General features: G+C 40.4%; 2 protein-coding genes across 19 annotated transcripts in view; one reads left to right on the top strand and one right to left on the bottom strand.

Annotated features, from left to right (window-relative positions):
- LOC102151298 (RNA/RNP complex-1-interacting phosphatase-like) overlaps nucleotides 1-17,196 on the top strand; it is a 73,574-nt gene extending 56,378 nt beyond the window's left edge. For 2 of the 7 annotated variants that reach the window (XM_038578361.1, XM_038578362.1), the window contains 2 exons: nucleotides 12,629-12,727; nucleotides 17,136-17,196. In XM_038578361.1, the coding sequence (XP_038434289.1) occupies nucleotides 12,629-12,696 (68 nt within the window). In that variant the 3' untranslated portion in view covers nucleotides 12,697-12,727; nucleotides 17,136-17,196. Of the gene's footprint in view, nucleotides 1-1,651; nucleotides 3,517-12,628; nucleotides 12,728-17,135 lie in introns of those variants that run through there. The other 5 variants (XM_038578356.1, XM_038578355.1, XM_038578366.1 and 2 more) reach the window with 5 other exon arrangements.
- The window catches only part of ENTPD1 (ectonucleoside triphosphate diphosphohydrolase 1), a 131,725-nt gene continuing 116,365 nt past the window's right edge, over nucleotides 3,981-19,340 (bottom strand). For all 12 annotated transcript variants that reach the window (XM_038578354.1, XM_038578353.1, XM_038578351.1 and 9 more), the window contains 3 exons: nucleotides 11,220-11,336; nucleotides 6,790-6,924; nucleotides 3,981-4,514 (listed from right to left, as the gene is read on the bottom strand). In XM_038578354.1, coding sequence (XP_038434282.1) covers nucleotides 4,308-4,514; nucleotides 6,790-6,924; nucleotides 11,220-11,336 — 459 coding nt within the window. In that variant the 3' untranslated portion in view covers nucleotides 3,981-4,307. The remainder of the gene's footprint in view (nucleotides 4,515-6,789; nucleotides 6,925-11,219; nucleotides 11,337-19,340) is intronic.

The raw sequence follows: 19,340 nt of genomic DNA, 5'->3' as shown, positions 1-19,340 counted from the left end.
CTCTCTTTCTTCTACCTCATTAACCCTCATTGTTAGGACCTCCAGTTTCGATTGCATCTCATTTAATTGATTTTTAATTTCGGCCTGATTAGATCTAAATTCTGCAGTCATGAAGTCTCTTGAATTCTTTGTTTTTTTTCCAGAGCCACCAGTAGCTTTATAATTGTGCTTCTGAAACGGTTTTCTGACATCGAATTGTAATCCAAATTCTGTAACTCTGTGGCAGAGAGTACTGTTTCTGATTCTTTTGTGGTGAGTTCTTCCTTCTAGTCATTTTGCTCAGTGCAGAGTGGCTAAAAGCGAGTTTTATTTATTAGAAGCGCAAACTCTTCTCTCTGTAGCGTTCCAGCTGTTCTCTCTTTAAATCTCAGGTCGAATTGGTAGGTTTTCAGGATGATTTGAAAGTTACCTAGGTAAGTTGGTGGGGACAGGTGACTTGGGGACCCTACTCCTCCACCATCTTGCCCTGCCCTCCTGAGCTGAGATCTTAAAGAAGAATAATGTCTAAGAATTTTTTAACTTCATATATAATAAATAATAGGAAGATGTTATAGTATCTATAGCTGGTTCTGAAAAAAAATCCCTCAGTAGAAAGAAAGGATTGCTTAGGTTTTCTTAGCTCTGAATGTATTTTTAGACACATGCTGTCCAGTGTAGTAGTGACTAGTCATACATGGCTCTCCATCACTTGAAATGTAGCAAGTCCTGATTAAGTCCTGACCTGCGATATACAACACAGGTTTCAAAACTTAATATGAAAAAACAAATACTAGTTTTTATATTAACTACATGTTGAGGGATCCCTGGGTGGCGCAGCGGTTTAGCACCTGCCTTTGGCCCATGGCACGATCCTGGAGACCCGGGATCGAATCCCACATCGGGCTCCCGGTGCATGGAGTCTGCTTCTCCCTCTGCCTGTGTCTCTGCCTCTCTCTCTCTCTCTTTCTGTGACTATCATAAATATATATATATATATATATATATATATATATATATATATATGTATGTATTTTAAAAAACTACATGTTGAAATGATAATACGTTGGCTGTAGTCACTTTTTTAAACTCTTCTCCATTCCTGGGTTGATTGCACCCTCTTTTTACTTGCAGAGGTCATGACTGATGCAACATCAGAATGAAGTATACTTTTAAAAACTTTTATTTATATTGCATTTTTTATATTTCTTATTAATTTAAGAATTGGGTAAGGTGAAAATTTTCTCTCTCTCCCTGTCTCTCTCTCTCTCTCTCTCACACTCACACACACACACACACACACAGCCTACTTAAGTAATATCATTCTTTTGTCTACATAAGTAACTATTTCTGATATTTCCCCCTTATGGGTTCATAGAAAAAAGTTTCCTACCTTCTAAAGAAATGGTGGAACCAAGTTTAAGTGAATGGCCAGGAAGGAATGATAATCATTAATAACCAGTGGCCAATATTAAAATCAGTTGACAGTGACCCATTTTATTTGTCCCTCCTCATCTAGAATGGCCCAAAGCAGATTCCTGAATCTGCCATGAAACCATGTTTCCCTCCAACAAAAATGAGATTAGGTTGTGACTGCTGATTATCTCCCTGAGTTAAGACTTAAAACAAGTGAAATTTGACTCCCAAATACTTTAATAGATTTTTTTTTTTTTAGACCCAGGCTGCAAGACAGAAATGGAGTAAGAAAAGATTTCAGTTTATTGACGGAAACTGGTGAATTCTATTTTTTTATAATAAATTTATTTTTTATTGGTGTTCAGTTTGCCAACATACAGAATAACACCCAGTGCTCATCCCGTCAAGTGCCCCCCTCAGTGCCCGTCACCCATTCACCCCACCCCCCGCCCTCCTCCCCTTCCACCACCCCTAGTTCGTTTCCCAGAGTTAGGAGTCTTTATAAACTGGTGAATTCTAATTCCAACTTGCTGAGGGGCAGTGTTTAGAAAAGACAAAACAATAAACTTGGGACAGAAGACATGAATTTGCATATCTGCTCTAGTTTGTGTAACCCTCATAAAATGGAAATAGTATTTACACCCTTACAGGGTTTTTTTTAGAATCAGAGTGTGCATGACAGTGCTTTTTATATGTAGACATAAGAAAGGAGCTAGCTGCTTGTAGCTCTATTTTATGACCTTTTATTTTCATCAGTATCATCAACTACTGTTTATTTGATGCAGAACTGCTGTGCAGGGAGCAAGCACTATAAGAAGCTAGGAATATGGGAATCCTCGATTAGCATCATATGCTCTGTATGTTACCTTCCAGAGTAAGTGAACAGAACATCAATGTTCCCATGACAGCCTTTGTGGACTTAAGTCCATCGGGGAGCAGTTCATCTGTCTACTTCCCTTTCTCCCATGCCCTTAAGTCCTATATTCATACAAAGTGAAGTATGTGCTTGGAAGTTATAAGGAGACAGTCTAGTATATTAGGGGGAGAAAATAATGGTTTAGTGCATTACAGACTTTTAGCTCAGCCACTTGGGCAAGTGACTTAACCTCTCTAAGCCTCAGTTTCTGTTTCTATGAAGTGGGAATGGTAGTAGCTCCCTTCAGATTGTTGTAAGGATTAAGTGAGAAAATGAATGTAATGCACTTGAGCACAGAACATGGGACACAGCAAATGCTCAATAAATACTAACTGTAACAATATAACTACTAGCACTAGAAAGAATTTAGACATGTCCAAACTTGGCTTCTCATTCCTAATCCAAGTACAACAAATGCAGTTGTGAGTAGCAGAAAAGAAAAAGTTCCTGTCCACAGCTTTATAAGCTTGTATTCACCCGTATGTAAAAAAAAAAAAAAAAAAAAAAAAAAAAATGACTTGGTTATTCGCTAGATAGAAGGACATTTGGCTTCCAGTTTGTGGGAAAGCTTTTCCTCTCTCACCCCAGTTCCACCCTGCATCAGCTCAACAGTCAGTTCCCAGATGCAGAGTTAGGGAGCTTGGGACAACTTCAGAGTAACACGCCACCACTCCACCTTTTCACAGGAGTCATTAAAGGAAGACAGTATGGGTCTCTTCGTGTTTCTGTGACAAGGTCTTTAAGTTGCTGCTTCTTCCACAAAACAGTCCACGGAGTAAATAAATAGAGCCAATACTGGTGTGGCAACCTCACTTTCAGATCTGGTTCCTGGCACACTTTGATGAGCAAATACTGTGACAGTGAAAAGGCATGCTATAGCCCTCTCACTACATTAAACCCAGGACAAAAAGATACAGCGTGGCTTTTAAACTCCATGAGCATCTTTGTGGTACAACTGATTAGCATATTTGGCTGTTAACAGAAAAGTTGGTGGTTTGAACCTTTCCAGGGATGGTCTTGTCTCCAACTAATTTCTAGGTGGGGAAAATATTCCAGAATTAGATAGTGGTGATGGTTAACTGACTGTATACAACACTGAAATGCAGCTGAATTGTACACATAAAATAGTGGACTTTATGTTATCTGTATTACTACAATAAAAATAAAACTCCAACAGATGCATTGAAGGATGCATTTTCCAAACTTCATTGTAAGGAGTATTGTATTTGTATTTTTCTTCCCGACATGTATACCTACCATGTAGTATGCCCTGATACCTGAATACCTATATGTTATATCAGCTTTTAAAAAAAATGTCTGGGGGGGGGGGGGTCCCACTGTTTAGCATTTCGGCATCACCTAGGAACATATAACTCATCCACATCCCTGTTTTGGCTTGGTTTAAGTACTGTATTAACTATATAAGCACATAAATTCTCTTGCAAGACTCTTTGGCCCTAGCACATATTTGCTTAGTCTAGAAAATTCTCCCATGCAAACGGCAGGATAGGAATGAGATGTGTGTCTGCCTTCTCCAAAGGCATCGTATAGCATTCTTAATAAACGGGCAATAGGAGAAAGAAAGGGTCTGTAACGAGTACAACAACCAGTTCCTGAGATTCTTCTTTTAGCCAGTGCAACTTGCCAGCACAGGACTCAGGACTCTGAGTTCTTTGAGATAAAGTCATGATTGTTTTTTTATAAAGCAAAGATCACAAAAGGTAGCAAGTCTTTAAGACCTACATAAGCTCAGAGTACAAAAGAGAGAAGGGGAGTTGGGTAGGACTCACAAAAGAGACGATGTCTGCCAGGTAGTCCTTGAGGCAGAGGTGGTGAATACATTCCACGGAGAGGCTTCAGCGAAAGTCAAAAAGCTTCGTGCTGGTCAAGGCTGGCCTTCGTGAGCAAGGAAGGATGACCTTGTGCACCAACGTGGAGGAGAGTGCTTCTTGGGCAAGTTTGTTTTTTCACTCCAGCCAGCAGATTTCAGCGGATCCTGCTATACCATGTCTTTCCAGAAATATGAAGGCTTGTAAAAGACAAGCAAGCCTATGATGACCACTGCGACCAGGATCAGGGAGAAGAGGATCATGAGGAAGATGTAGGTGGTGTGGGAGAGAGGCTTGGAATACGGCTGCTCGGCTGGGATCATGTTGGTCAGGTTCAGCATGTAGCCCAGAGTCCACCCGACATTGCTGCTTTGGATCTGCAAACAGTGGAAAAGGCTGTTGCTTCGGGTCTGAGGATTAAATGAGCTTTCGTGCAATCCTATCCGGAACACTTAGCAACAGAAGGTGGAGAGCACCGTGTTCTGTTCTCTAAATGGATTACTTTTACATTCTCAGCTGGGAATATGGTTGTGGGGAAAATGGAGCTGGAGCAAGTGATTAAGGAGGGTTTGGAGTCTTACTGCTCTACTCCTGAAATTCAGAGAGGACTTTGGTGAATAACTTCCCAATTCTCCTGCCTCTACATAGGAAAACGTTTGGAGATTTGCATTCCTCTTTTGTTGTTTGAATGTGGAAGGAAGGGTGTGGAAGGCAGAAAAGGACAGACAAGCAGGCAAAGGATAAGAGAATTATGATTGTCCCTGGCCTCTTACATCTATGTCAGGCCCAGGAATCTCACCCTTCTGTACCAGGATGCCCTTATCATTTCAGGAGGGAAGATTGGGGAAGACTCCCAGCAAATCGGTGTTATTTTATGGAAGTTGAAAGACTGTTGAAAGACTGTACATATATGTGAAAAACACATATGTGAAAATTTATTATTCATAGACTATCTATATAGTCTATAGCGTATAGACTATATAGTCTATGAATAATAAATAATTTTGAAAATGTTTTTATTACATGAGTTGTGCATGCTCATAGTAGAAAAATTAGGACATACAGATAATCCTAAAAAAGAAAAAAAACCAGCTATATTTCACCACTCAGAAGTTGCTCCTGTTATCTTTTTATGACCTGTCTTTCCAGTCTTCTTTGTGCATTTTTTTCTTACATAGCATGGAATTAAGTTATGTGTAGAATTATTCACTTAACAGTACCTTTCTAAATATCTTATGTCTCAAGGGATCATCATTAGCATGAAATGCTTTTTTTTTTTATAGATTATTGTATGATTCTTTTTTTTTTAAAGATTTTATTTATTCATGACAGACAGAGAGAGAGGCAGAGACACAGGCAGAGGGAGAAGCAGGCTCCACACAGGGAGCCCGACACGGGATTGGGTCCCGGGACTCCAGGATCGCGCTCTGAGCCAAAAGCAGGCGCCAAACCGCTGAGCCACCCAGGGATCCCGCATGAAATGCTTTCTATGTTTATTTTTACTTACTTTATCCAATTATTTATAAATCCTAGAAATGGAGTAATTGGATAAAATGACTTGCATATTTTAAGGCTTTTAGCACACATTGCCAAAACAGTCTCCCCAAAGGTTGTGCCAGTTTACATTCCAGCCAGTTTCCATGTGGAGATGCTCCTGTCCCCTAAACCTTTACCAGTACTGGCAATTAACAATTGGTTAAAGGTCCACGTCCCTTATGGGGGACAGGAATCTTACCTGACTACATGTATCAAGGAAAGCTCCAGAGTTAGAGGAGTTACCACCTACCGTGTAGAAATACTGGACCATTCACTGAAGTCCAAAGAATAGAAATCACTTGTAAATTTGATATAGACATATCCTTCAGACAGACAAAATAAATTGTGATAAAATGAAAGGAAGATTAGGAATTAAATCAAGGAAAAGATTTGCATTTGAATCAGCAAAGTCAATATTGACTAGTGTGAATCCTTTAGGCTGCTACAGACCTCTGCCTCAATGTTTTGCCTTGCTTAAAGACACCATATTTAATAAATGGAATAAACTTTTTCCCATTAGTGGGTATGGGTTTAAAGGGCAGAAAAGTACTGCTCTTGGTGTTTTTCATGCAGCTTATCAATATATTTCTCTATGCCTGGATCCCTGCAGGTGGCGCTGTGGTAAGGCTCCTGCTAAACCTGACTTCTAAGCAGAGACCCCCCCCCCCCCATTCACAGTCACTCATCTCTTCCTTTTTTGCTAAGCTTTCAGATTAGGCAACCTTGAAGCTACAACCAGCAAGGCCTTCAGCCTTTATGAGAAGCCAAGATAGTCATTTCCAGATTCATGGAAGGGGCCTTTGGGATGGATGTTGAAGTCAGCAAACGATCACTGAAGCTACTGTAATACTGTTACATTTAATATCACACTGTTTGCTTTACAAGGAGTTAGTCACTGTTTTATGAGCAGAAAGGAGAGGCTGAGAATGCAGGTCGCTCCCCTTACATAGGATATCCTTCACCAGCTGGTCAACATAGGAGGGCTTGACACAAAATGTCAGCTTGGGTTAGAGATGAAATGGTAGAAAAGGACATCACACTGACTCCAACCTCTTTCAAGCCCAAAGCTGCCTCAGTCACCCAATCTCCCCACAACCCAACAAGTACTCCAATTACCTTGCCCATGAAATGAATATTCTTCCAGGAATCCGCTGTGAAATGATAGCTACTCAGGAGAGAGAGGATGTAGGTTCCAGAAAAGCAGTATTCACTTAAGTATTTCTCCTTCACGTCACCAAAATATGTCTTCAGCTGGAAGTGAAGTGAAGGAAATATCACACACATACAGCAGGCACCGCTCCATGGCTCTCTTTATGGTTAGATTTGATTAAGACAGGAGAAAGGCCTGGCTCACCCAGGCCCAGGTGCTGGCTTCTCCAGTGAGCTCTGGGAGTGGTGCTGCACTCCTTCAGTGGGTGCAGGGCTTATAGTTTACAGTGTTAAGGAAACTTTTCCTCCACTGGATTCTGTGGGATATTAACAAGTGCTCCAGGAAAACAGTGGTTTCTGTGGTCTCGGAGGTTCAAAGCATGGACTTTCAGTATACTGTTTCACCTCTCTGAAACTTGCATTTCACAGTCACATTAGCATTTTTAAAAACTGAAAAATCTTACATGAAAGAAATCCATCAGTCTTTGTTTAATTAGTCTTTTCTCTGCTCTTGACCAGAGTCTAAGTTCAGAGTCTCTGAAGGAACTAGTGCATCTGAAGCATCTTAAGGCAAGAGTGTCATAAAAAGCCTTGCCACTCAGTTTAGTACCTGGACTAGCAACATCGGGGCCTCCCAGGAGCTTGTTAGTCCTCACCCCAGAACTATCAGTGCAGAATGTGCTGTTTAATGTGATCCTCAGGTGATCACATGCACAGTAGTTTGAGAAACACAGATCTACAACATAGTTTAGGAGGCATTTTGCTCAGGACTATTAACAGTGCCAACATCTCACCTTCTGTCCTCAGCTCTTACTTGACTTCTTTTTTTGCTAATGAATCATGCAAAGGGGTCTTCTTGAGTCCTTCATGTGTTTGCTCACCCTGCTCCCAAATGAAGGGCTGCCTACTGACCCTTACCCTTATCTCTCCTCCTGTTGTAAATATATACCCAGATGCCCCCAGCTTGCTCTGCTCTTCTCTGGCCCTCAGAGAACAACAGGCCAGAACATCTCTAACTCAGCCCAGAGTTGTCTGTAGCCCTATTCCTCAGGCCTTCAAACAGGCATTTCCTTCTGGGCACCCAGGGCAGAGAGAGAACTACTATTTGTTAAGCATATATCAAGTACTAGGAATCATGCCAGATGTTTCATATGTAGGACCTCCTGGCTACCTTGCCCACCCATCACCACCACCACACTTTTGCCCAGATTTCTCTCTCTTCCTAAGGAACACCCCCATTTCTGAACCCCCTAACAACCAGCTGGTTTCTGTTTCTCACTTGGTTTCTGCCAGCCCCCAGTCTCTGGAAAGCTAAGTCCACACCTAGCCGGCTTTGTCCTGCTCTGATGTAATTCTCTGAATGACCCAACTTGGAACTTGTCTTTTTATCACAGTCCTAGAAATGACTCTTTGATCAATTCCTCTGCATGTGAGGTTCTCCCAAGACCTTGGTGTAACATCAGTACCTACCCAGATCCCTATTCCCTTCTTACGGTAACTGCACTATGTTTTTCCTTCATGGAAAGACTTCTACCATTTTTTTTTTTTTTTTAGATTCTATTTATTTATTCATGAGAGACACACAGAGAGAGAGAAGAGAGAGAGGCAGAGGGAGAAGCAGGCTCCATGCAGGGAGCCCAACAGGAGACTCGATTCCAGGTCTCCAGGATCACACCCTGGGCTGAAGATGGCGCTAAACCGCTGAGCCACCCAGGCTGCCCAACTTCTCTCATTTGATGTAGTCTCAGCAGGCCCATCAAACAAAAACTGCTCTGGAATTCCAGGAATCCACTAGGGCCAGACTTGAAACTGCTGCAACCCATAGGTCCTTAAAAGTTGGCCTATCCCTTGGGGGAATGCCATTTTGGTCCAACTTCCCTGAATTCAATAACATTCCTACCCCCTCCTCCTTCTGGAAAGATGTACATTCCCGTGCCATCTAATCTTCTGAGGATTAATTATAATAGTAGCCAAAAAATGTGGAAGCCAAAGGCATCTACCTGGTTCATCAGTCCAGATCTGATCATGATAATACTTGTGGACTCAATACTATGTGCTCTCCAAATCGGGGGGGGGGGGGGGGGCAATGGTTTGCCTTTCTCCCACACACACTGCTTTCTCTGCCTCTCTCTCCTCTCTCTATTCCCAGGGCAGTGGGACAGTACCAGCTTCTCTCCTCCTCACCCATTTCCCCTTACCACTTCCCCCATATGAAGCAGTATGGCAAGTCTTCAAGAATGGGATGCAGTTCTCTAGAAAGGGTAAAAATCCATGAGGTTAAATGTCAGAACCCAGAGTATATGGAGAAATCCTAGTTAGTGTATACACAGAATCTTATAGCACTGTTCTCGTAGACCAGATCTTGAATGCATATATTTTCTGGTGCAGAAGTGATTATTCTGGTTGTCAAAATTAGAGGGTTCCCAGCCCTCTAATTAACCTATCAGAAGACAAGCATGAAGTGTCCCCTTCACTCACTTTCCTAACCTCTCCTCCCAAGGGACCCAAGGAATGGGGGCACTTCCAAGGATTTGGAGGACATCAAAAGGTGTAGTTTGCATTTTATTTCTCTTGCCAAAGCAGGGACGGGCAGCATGATATATGTACAAAGCATCTAGCTTACTTTTCAGCATATAATATATGCTTAACAATTGTCAGTTCTCTCTAGGCCAAAGGTGTCTAGAAGGGACATTCCCAAACTCAAGTTACACAGGAATAGTAGGAAAAGAGTTGCCCTGTAAGAGCATACTCGAGACCTATGCTGCATTCCATATGGATAGACAATGCATTTGGGAAAAATGAACCCAGGGTTGTAACACCCTCCTCAACATTGAGGCTCTGGGTGAGGGTCTAGGTCTTAGCCTGCAAAAGATTTCCGGATTTCTCCCAGGTGCAGGCCTTAATGCCTTAATAAGTCTACTTCCAGGACCTCTAGCCAGCTCCTCATGTGGCTAATCTGAGCAGACCTATAGGTCTGTGTGTAGGCATTGCCATCCTAATGTAACCAATGAAATTAAAAAAAAAAAAAAAAAAAGGATCGAACTTCAGTCTGAACAAGAAGTAATTTTTTTCTAAGGACGTCTGGGTTGCTCAATCAGTTAAGCGTCTTGACTCTTGATTTTAGCTCAGTTCTTGATCTCAGAGTCATGGGTTTGAGCCCTGCATTGGGTGCCATAATGAGTGTAAAGCCCACTTTTAAAAAAAAGAATTTCTTCCGAAAAGAAGTTTAAATTTACCTCCTTCACAGGTATACATTGGGGTTGTTTCAAGTTGCCTTAACTCCAAGATGCTCACCTTCCTCCACAGATCACTATGAGCTGCACAAAGGCTCCCTGGAGTGTAGTAAACTGTCAAGTGTTGAGGCATTTCAAGGGTCTCTTTCGGGAAGCCCTGAATCCCTTTCTTTCCTGTTCTCAAACAAAATACGGAGGGAGAAGTCCACGCCTCACGCCTCATGCTCTTGCACAACCTTCCTTCCTCTCTGTCAGTGCCAAGGAGACAAACATCCATTTCTAGTTCATTACACTCCCTCAGAATGAAAGTACCATTCACATGTGCAACCCTGTCACCTTAAAGCCACTGCTATTTCAAACTATCCCTAGCTGATCTTTTTTGATAAGAATAGAGTCCATACCTCTCTCCTCCCTGGAAACTTTCATCAGGCAGTACTAGATCTTGAATTACTCAGTGCCTCGGACAAGAAAAAATTTGTGCCTCAAATTTGTGATAAGTAGGATATACCTGGGACTTGCCACAGGGGTGTTTAATTTTTAGCAGATTTTGTCAATCGCCGGTCTTCCTTGCTAATAAAACTCGGACTTGGGGGTTGGAGACAGGGATGTGCAACAGTGTACCCAGCCCCAGAGAGTAGCTCAGACTGGATCTAAGGCTCTACGCCAGTCTTAAAATCCTGCACCTGCTTTCCCAGCCTGTTCCTGCTAATGAGAGGTAAGAGAAAGATTGCTAAGGAGCTTCTGGGGTAGGTTTTATACTTTCTTGTAGAATGGAACAGATGGATCTGGCTCTACCCTTCTTCTGACCTTGAACATAAGTAATCTCTGAAGCCACATCTTGTGTCCATGAAGAAAATAGGCAGAACACCACAACTGGAGAAATGATGGCTGAGACAGAGCGGCTGCTGACCCCAGGCCAGCAGCTCCCGACTGCCAGACTCGGTATCAGGTGAGAAAAGTAAGACCGTTTTTGCTTAAGCCATGGTCTGCTCAGTTATCAAGAAATGCTGATGCACTCACTGCTAACCTAGCGCGCCCTCTGGGCTTCTTTAACATGTTGGCTGGTCTCCGTCCAGTTAGCAGGACTTGAAGAGCAGAATCACAGCCTTTGTGCCCCCAAGGGCGCAGGGCAATACGAAACAGCTGCTGTGTCTCATCACTTACCTCCTCCCAAGGCTGAGAGCAGAACTTTTCCATCGTGTCAATCACCTTTTCCTGAGAGGTGGTTTCCTCTAATGTAAGGTTCAGAAAATCCATCACATAGTAGTAAGCCGAAAATGCCTGTAAGAGAAGATGTGGTTTTGCACTGCGTCTGCCACGGAGGGATACTGACTCACCCTTCAGAAGGCCACACTCCTGAAGGTGCCTGGAAATCTCTGTTGGGTAAATGAATGAACCAAATAATATTCCAGACCCAAAAGTTGTTTCCTTCCTGGAAGAGGAAGGAATTGTGTCTGTTCCTTTACTGCTGACATGCATTTCTGAGCCACCTGGTAACTAAGTGTCTCTATGATTTTAATGGAAGAGTCAGGAAGAAAGGAAAATGAGGGAGAAGAAAAGAGAGAAGAAGAGGTTAAAAAACCCTATCTTTTAAAAACTGTGTATTACAGATGAGCTTTTAATAAATAAAAACTGGGAATTTCTATACAAAGATATTAAAAGTTATCTCTAGGGACGCCTGGGTGGCTCAGTGGTTGAGCCAGGTCGTGACCCCTAGGGATCCTGGGATCGAGACCCACGTCTGGCTCCCCACAGGGAGCCTGCTTCTCCCTCTGCCAGTGTCTCTGTGTCTCTCATGAATAAATAAATAAAAATCTTTAAAAGTTATCTCTGGATGGCAATTGTGTTTTTTCCCTTTTAATTTCTGCTTTTTTGGCCTATTTCTATTATGTACATGTACTGCTTCTTTTAAATGGTCAACCTTTATCTAACAATAATTTGTTGAAGTCTATTTTGAACTAAGCACAACTGAAATGTTTTTTAAAATCATTATGATCACATGAGAAATACAAAAAAAGAGTACAAAAGAGTAAAAAGGAAAATATTCAATTAAAATTCACAGAATAAGTGCTTGGAAGAGTTTTCTACAATACTGAGCTCCATGTCTTCATTTTCTACTCCTTCTCACCTTGCAGTGGAACTTTTGTACCCCTTCTCCACTAACCTACCAATTCCAGTGGCCACTTAGAAAGCAATTTGATCAGATTACTCCTCTACATAAAGCCTTCAGTGACTCCTAGTTAAAGTCCAAACTCTACCGGGCCTCTCAAAGGCAGACATGTTCCAACCCTTCCCACCATATCAATACCACCTCCTATCCCTGCCCACCTGCACACACCCCACCCCAGGCCTTTCGTCACCGCCAAGCTTTTCCTCCCCTGGGGTTGCACACTTGCTATTCCCTCTGTTGCAATTCCCTTCACTTTGACTCAGAGAGGTTTTTCTGATCATCCACCCGGTTAGGACACTGTGTTATTCCCTTTCACCAGACTCTGCTTCTTTCTTCCCTGTGGTTGCCACGGTCTAATTTGCTTTTGTTTGTGTTTCTGGTCTTTTATCTGTCTGCCCTCTAGAACGCCAGCTCCATGATGGCAAAGATCACATTGCCTTGTTCTCGGCTGAATCTACTGCACTAGCATAGCACTTGGCACATGGAAGAGCTGTATAAATGTGTAAGTGGCAGAAACTGCTCTCTCTGGTTCCTAGAGCACTGCCTAGAATGTAAGAGACACTGGCTGGATCTCTGTTGACTGAGAAACTGGATAAATCCAGAGCCCGGATAGCTATGATATGCATAGCTAATACTTGGAAATGTTCCCCCCTATTAATTAAAATTATTCAGAGTATATTCCTCTAGTGAACTTATTGTGGGACAGGAGGGAGAGGAGGACTTTTTAGGGTTTACTTTTAAGTTTTTAATTTTTGTTGTGTAAGAACATTTAACATGAGACCTACCCTCTTAACAAATTTTTAAATGTACAGTACAGTATTGTTAACTATAAGGACAGTGTTGTACAGCTCTAGAACTTAATTATCTTAAATAACTGAAACTTTATACTTTAATGAGTGTACAACAATAACTTTAGTTATTTAGCAACTCCCCATCCCTTCCCTCTTTAGCCACCATTCTATTCACTGAACACATGGGATGTCTTTGCATATGTCTTTAAATTTCTTACACCAGTGTTTCGTAGTTTTCAGTGTACAAGTCTTTCTCCACCTTAGTTAAGATTGTTGCTGAGTATTTTATTCCTTTTGATGTTATTGTAAATAGGATTGTTTTCCAAGTTTCCTTTTCTTTTTAAAAAATTATTTATTCGTGAGAGACGGAGAGAGAGGCAGAGGGAAAAGCAGGCTCCCTGTAGGGAGCCTGATGTGGGACTTGATCCCAGGGGTCCTGGGATCACAAAGGCAGACACTCAACAACTGAGCCACCCAGGCCCCCCTCCCAAGTTTCCTTTTCAGGTAGCTCACTGTTAATCTATAGAAATACAACTGATTTTTGGATGTTTATTTTGTACTCTGCAACTTTACTAAATTCATTGATTAGTTCTAATGGGTTTCTTATTTTTCTTTATTTTTTAATTGAAGTATAGTTGACACACAATTTTACTTTAGTTTCAGGTGTACAACATAGTGATTCAACGCATCTGTACATTATGCTATACCTGCCATAAGTATAGCTACCATCCGTCACCATACAACACTATTACAATACCATTAGTTATATTCCCTACACTTACTGTAACTTTTGTCCCTGTGGCTTACTCATTTCATAACTAAAGCCTGTATCTCCCATTCCCATTCCCCATTTTACCCATTCCCCCACTCTCCCTCCTCTCTGGCAACCACCAGTTTGTTGTCTGTATTGACGGGCCTAACAGGGTTCTTTTGCTATGTATGTGGACTTTAGGGTTTTCTTTATGTATGAACTTGTCATCTGTAAACAGAGACAATTTTACTTCTTTCTTTCTGATGTAAATGCCTTTTATTTCTTCTTGCCTAATTGCTTGGTGAGTTCTTCCAGTACTATGCTGAATAGAACTGGTGAGGGTGGGCATCCCTGCCTGGTTCTTGATCGCAGAGGAAAAACAGTTCTTACTGCTGAGTTAATGTTAGCTTTGTGTTTTTACATATGGCTTTTATTGTGTTGATGCAGTTTCTATTTCTACCTTGTTGAAACTTGTTATAAATGAGTGTTCAATTTTGTCAAATGCTTTTTCTGCATTGATTAGGATAATCATGTGGTTTTCATCCTTCATTCTGTTAGTTTGGTGTATTACATGAATTGATTTTTGTATGTGGAGCCATCATTGCTTCCCAGGGATAAATCTCACTTAGTCATGGTATATTATCCTTCTAGTGGGCTGTTGAATTCAGTTTGCTGGTCTTCTGTTGAGGATTTTGGTTGTTCCAAAGGGTGTTCTTTCATTTCCACATACTTGTGAATTTTCCAGTTTCCTTCTGTTATTGATTTCTGCTTTTATTCTACTGTGTTAGAAGAGATATCTGCTATAATTTCAGTCTTCTTAAATTGTTGAGACTTGTTTTGTGACCTAAGATGTGATCTGTCTTGGAGAATATTCTATGTGCACTTGAGAAGAGTGTATATTCTGCTGCTCTTGGGTGGAATGTTTATATTTGTCTGGTAGGTCTATTTGGTCAATAGCGTGGTTCGAATCTGCAATTATTCTATCCACTGTTGACAGTGAGGCACTCATCAAGTCTCCTACCACCATGGCATTGCTGTTTCTTCCTCCCATCAGTTCTGTCAGTGTTTGCTTCACAGACTCAGATGCTCTGATTTTGGATAAGTATATACATAATTAATGTATCTTCCTGGTAAATTAACCCTTTATCATTATATAATGTCTTTCTTGGTCTCTGGTGACAATTTATGACTTAAAGTATCCTTTGTCTGATATAAATATGACCAGCCTTGTTTTCTTGTGGTTGGTACTTGCATGAAATAGCTTTTTCCATCACTTCACTTTTGGCTTCTGTGAGTCAGTGGAATATTACTCAGCCATCAGAAAGGATGAATATCTACCATTTACATTGATGTGGATGGAACTGGAGGATATTATGCTGCATGAAATAAGTCAGTTGGAAAAAAGACAACTATCATATGGTTTTACTCATATGTGGAATATAAGAAATAGTGAAAGGGACCATAAAGGAAGGGGAGAAACTGGGGAAAAATTAGAGAGGAAGACAAACCACGAGAGACTCTTAACTCTGGGAAACAAAGGATTGCAGAAGGGGAGATGGGTGGGGGGATGGGATAACTGGATGGCAGGCATTAAGGAGGGCACAAGATGAGATGAGCACTGGGTGTTAGACTATATGTTGGCTAATTGAGTTTCTTAAATCTAAAGTGAGTTTCTTGTGGAACATATAGTTGGATCTTTAAACTTTCTGTATAGTTTGACTTTTTAAATAATGAGCGTATCTTAATTTTTATAATAAATCTTTCTTTAAATTGTTACATTTCAAAAGACTTTCTGATATTACTCTGATATTACTCTCTGATATTTCTCATTCTACCAGCAAAGGGCATATGGGTTAAGTACCTAGAAATTCTCTTGCTTTTTCTAAGTGTGACATGTGCTTTTTAAAGAAATAAAAATTATTTTTTTAAAGATTTTATTTATTCATGAGAGACACAGAGGGAGAGGCAGAGACACAGGCAGAGGGAGAAGCAGGCTCCATGCAAGGAGCCTGATGTGGGACTCGATCCTGGGACCCAGGATCACGCCCTGAGCCAAAGGCAGACGCTCAACCTCTGAGCCATCCAGGCACCCTGTTAAAATTATTTTTAAAAACATTAACAAACAGAAAATTTTTGTAGGCAGATATAGCAAAATATTGAGCCTTCTGTGGGATACAGAGCTTGTCAGCAGGAACTCCTGGCCTATGCCACTACCTACCCCCAAAGCTCTGCATGCCATGGACTCTTGAAAATTTTCCTCTGACCTATAGAAGTTTCCCTTTAGCATCTCAGAATTCTGCTCTTATTTATTTTTCAACATATAAAAGTTGCCCTCTTCTTTTCCTTCAGAATATATATATATATATATATATATATATTTTTTTTTTTTTTTTAATTCTGGCTTACTCAAAGGTAACATGTTTATTGTATAGAATTTAATTATTACAAGTTAAAGTAAGTTTCCCCTTCTTCAAACCATTCCCTAGAGAAAACCACTTTTAATAATTTACTGCTTAATCCTTGCAGCAAATATATGTAAAATATTAAAATACATGTATATATTTTTACCTAAATATGATCATACTAAACACATCGTCTTATAATCCAGCTTTGTTTCACTTGGTAATAATACTACAAGTTTCCTTGTAGATTTTACCTTAACCAGTTAAATGACTATAAAAGTTATTAAGTATGGATATATCATAATTTACTTATTATCCTATTCATGAGTATTTAGGCTTAATAATAATTCACTATTATAAATAATGCTACAAGGTACTTGCATCTTTGTACTTTTGCCTTGAGACAATTTCCTTGGGGTAAAATGTTTGGTCAGGAGGTAAACATATTTTGCGAATAGAAATATGTACTCAAAGACATGAATAGAAGTGTTCATAAAGCAGTATATAATATTCCCAAACTGGAAACAACTGAAATGTCCATTAGCTATAGAACAGATAGATAAATTTTAATGTATTCATGCAAAGGAATACTACATTGTTGCAATAAAAGAAAGAACTTCTGTTACATGCAACAACACAGATAAATCTCAGACAATACTTAGTGAAAGAAGTCAGACAAAAAAGAATACACACTGTGAACCCAAAAATTGGCAACACTAATCTATCATGATAGAAGTCAGAGTAGTGGTTATCTTTGGAGGAGGTTTATCAACTGGGAGAGTGGATAAGGGAACTTTTTAGGATGTTGGGAATGTTCTGTACCTTCATCCAGATGATGGACTCACAGGTGTATTCCTTAAAAGCTATCAAGCTGTGGACTTAAAATGTACACACTTTACTGAAGTGTGTTAGACCTAAATTTTAAAAATATCTATACATATCTCATGAGATCTTCTTTTTTTAAAGGTTGATTTATTTTAGAGAGAGAGACACCAGGAGTGGTGGGGCGCGTGAAGAACAGAAGGAGAGAATCCTCAAGTAGACTCCCTGCTGAACTGAAACCAGGAGTCAGACGCTTAACCAACTGAGCCACCACTCACGTGTCCCCTCAGTGAGATCTTCTTTCAAAAAGATTGGATCATCCATCGAAAGATGAGTGGATAAAGAAGATGTGGTTTATGTATACAATGGAATATTACTCAGCTATTAGAAATGACAAATACCCACCATTTGCTTCAACGTGGATGGAACTGGAGGGTATTATGCTGAGTGAAGTAAGTGAGTCGGAGAAGGACAAACATTATATGTTCTCATTCTTTTGGGGAATATAAATAATAGTGAAAGGGAATATAAGGGAAGGGAGAAGAAATGTGTGGGAAATATCAGAAAGGGAGACAGAACGTAAAGACTGCTAACTCTGGGAAACGAACTAGGGGTGGTAGAAGGGGAGGAGGGCAGGGGGTGGGAGTGAATGGGTGACGGGCACTGGGGGTTATTCTGTATGTTAGTAAATTGAACACCAATAAAAAATAAAAAATAAAAAAATTTAAAAAATGAAAAAAAAAAGATTGGATCACTTTATAACTATAGGGGGTAATTTCCCCCTAAAGCTTAAAAAATGTTCTATTTTCTATGAGTCCCACAAATGATCCTTTATATGCCCCTCAAACAGTGTTATTCATTTCCTACAAAACCTGGAATCATTTCTTTCTAAACCCCTGAACCATATCTTCAATCTTCCTAAAATTACCACCATTTTTCTGTACTATAGAAATCTGAGTTTGTAGCTCATAAACCTCAAACAAAGGCATCTAATGATCAAAAAGATGATCTTTAAGCTTGGGGGAAAAGCTTCTAAAATACCAGATGCAAGTCTCCTTCATGTCCACCTGGAAACCCAACAACTACTTTCAGGTCTCTGAACCCGCTTCTTCCTTGCCCCCTCCAAGCTTCTCTGCACTCTGGTCACCACACTAGAATGTTCCAAATACTGAAGTTCTTTTACCGAGAACATACAGTATTCCAGGAACTTTAGCAGGCCTAAAAATGAAAAGATGATACGTACACCATCCCTGTCTTCCAGGGCCTCAGGATATAGTCAGGAAGACAGGCACGTTAACCTATAAAGACAATACCCATTCTTGCCAGACAAATTTTTGTGGGCTCTTTTAACCCACACAAAATGCAATACATGCATTCCTGTTCAACTTAACTGAGCTGGTTTCAGTGCAGCATCTATTCTTTCTCAAATTTTTTCTTGTTTTTGTGATATCAATTACCCACTCTACTTCCCCAACTTTGGACTATCTCCCAGGGAGCTGTTTACTTTGACATGGCTTCTGAAACTATACTCATTAAAATCACTAGTAATCTAATTGGCAAAGTCAATAGCCATGCAATGCCTGGATGGCCGAGTGGTTGAGCATCTGCCTTCGGCTCAGAGCGTGATCCTAGGGTCCTGGGATTGAGGCCCACATCAGGCTCTCTGCAGTGAGCCTGCTTCTCCCTCTGCCTATGTCTCTGCCTCTCTCTGTGTGTTTCTCATGAATAAATAAATAAATCTAAAAAAATATCAATAGCCATTTTTTTCATTCCACCTCTTCCTTGACTTTTGGCTGCATATCATTCATTCATTCATTCATTCAACTATTAACTGAATAACAACTATGTTCCAAGCAGTGACAGAAACAGATGAAAATCCCTGCCTTCCAGTAGAAGACAACACAACTCAAACAAGTAACTGATGGTATGAAAGATGAGTAAATAACTGCTATAAAAATAAAGCCTTTTGTTACATACTCCATATATATAGAGAGAGCCTTTATTCAAATTAGAGAAGCTCACAGAGTAGGCATAGTTCATTAGTTTCTTCCAATCCAGAAGCAGTTTAGTTCAGGGGTCTTTTTTTTTTTTTTTTTTTTTCAGAAGAACTGTTGCCTAATAATACAACCGACACTCCCATCTTTATCATGTTTCCAGGAAACAAACCAGAAAATAAACCACAGCCAAATTTGTCCATAACAGAAGAAAGGGAATTTGTCACGTCATTTTCCAAAGATCCAATCAAAAACATATTGCTAGCTAGCACTTTGGAATAAAGATTAAATGAAGCATTCATAGTCACAGAAGGGACAAGTATTACAGTCTAGTTGCAAGTTCTGCCCCAAACTG

This window comes from Canis lupus, chromosome 28 (genome assembly GCF_011100685.1).
Source record: "Canis lupus familiaris isolate Mischka breed German Shepherd chromosome 28, alternate assembly UU_Cfam_GSD_1.0, whole genome shotgun sequence".
Taxonomy (NCBI): Eukaryota; Metazoa; Chordata; class Mammalia; order Carnivora; family Canidae; genus Canis; species Canis lupus.
The sequence above is the reverse complement of the archived record's forward strand: the minus strand, read 5'-3'. Positions and strand labels throughout refer to the sequence as shown.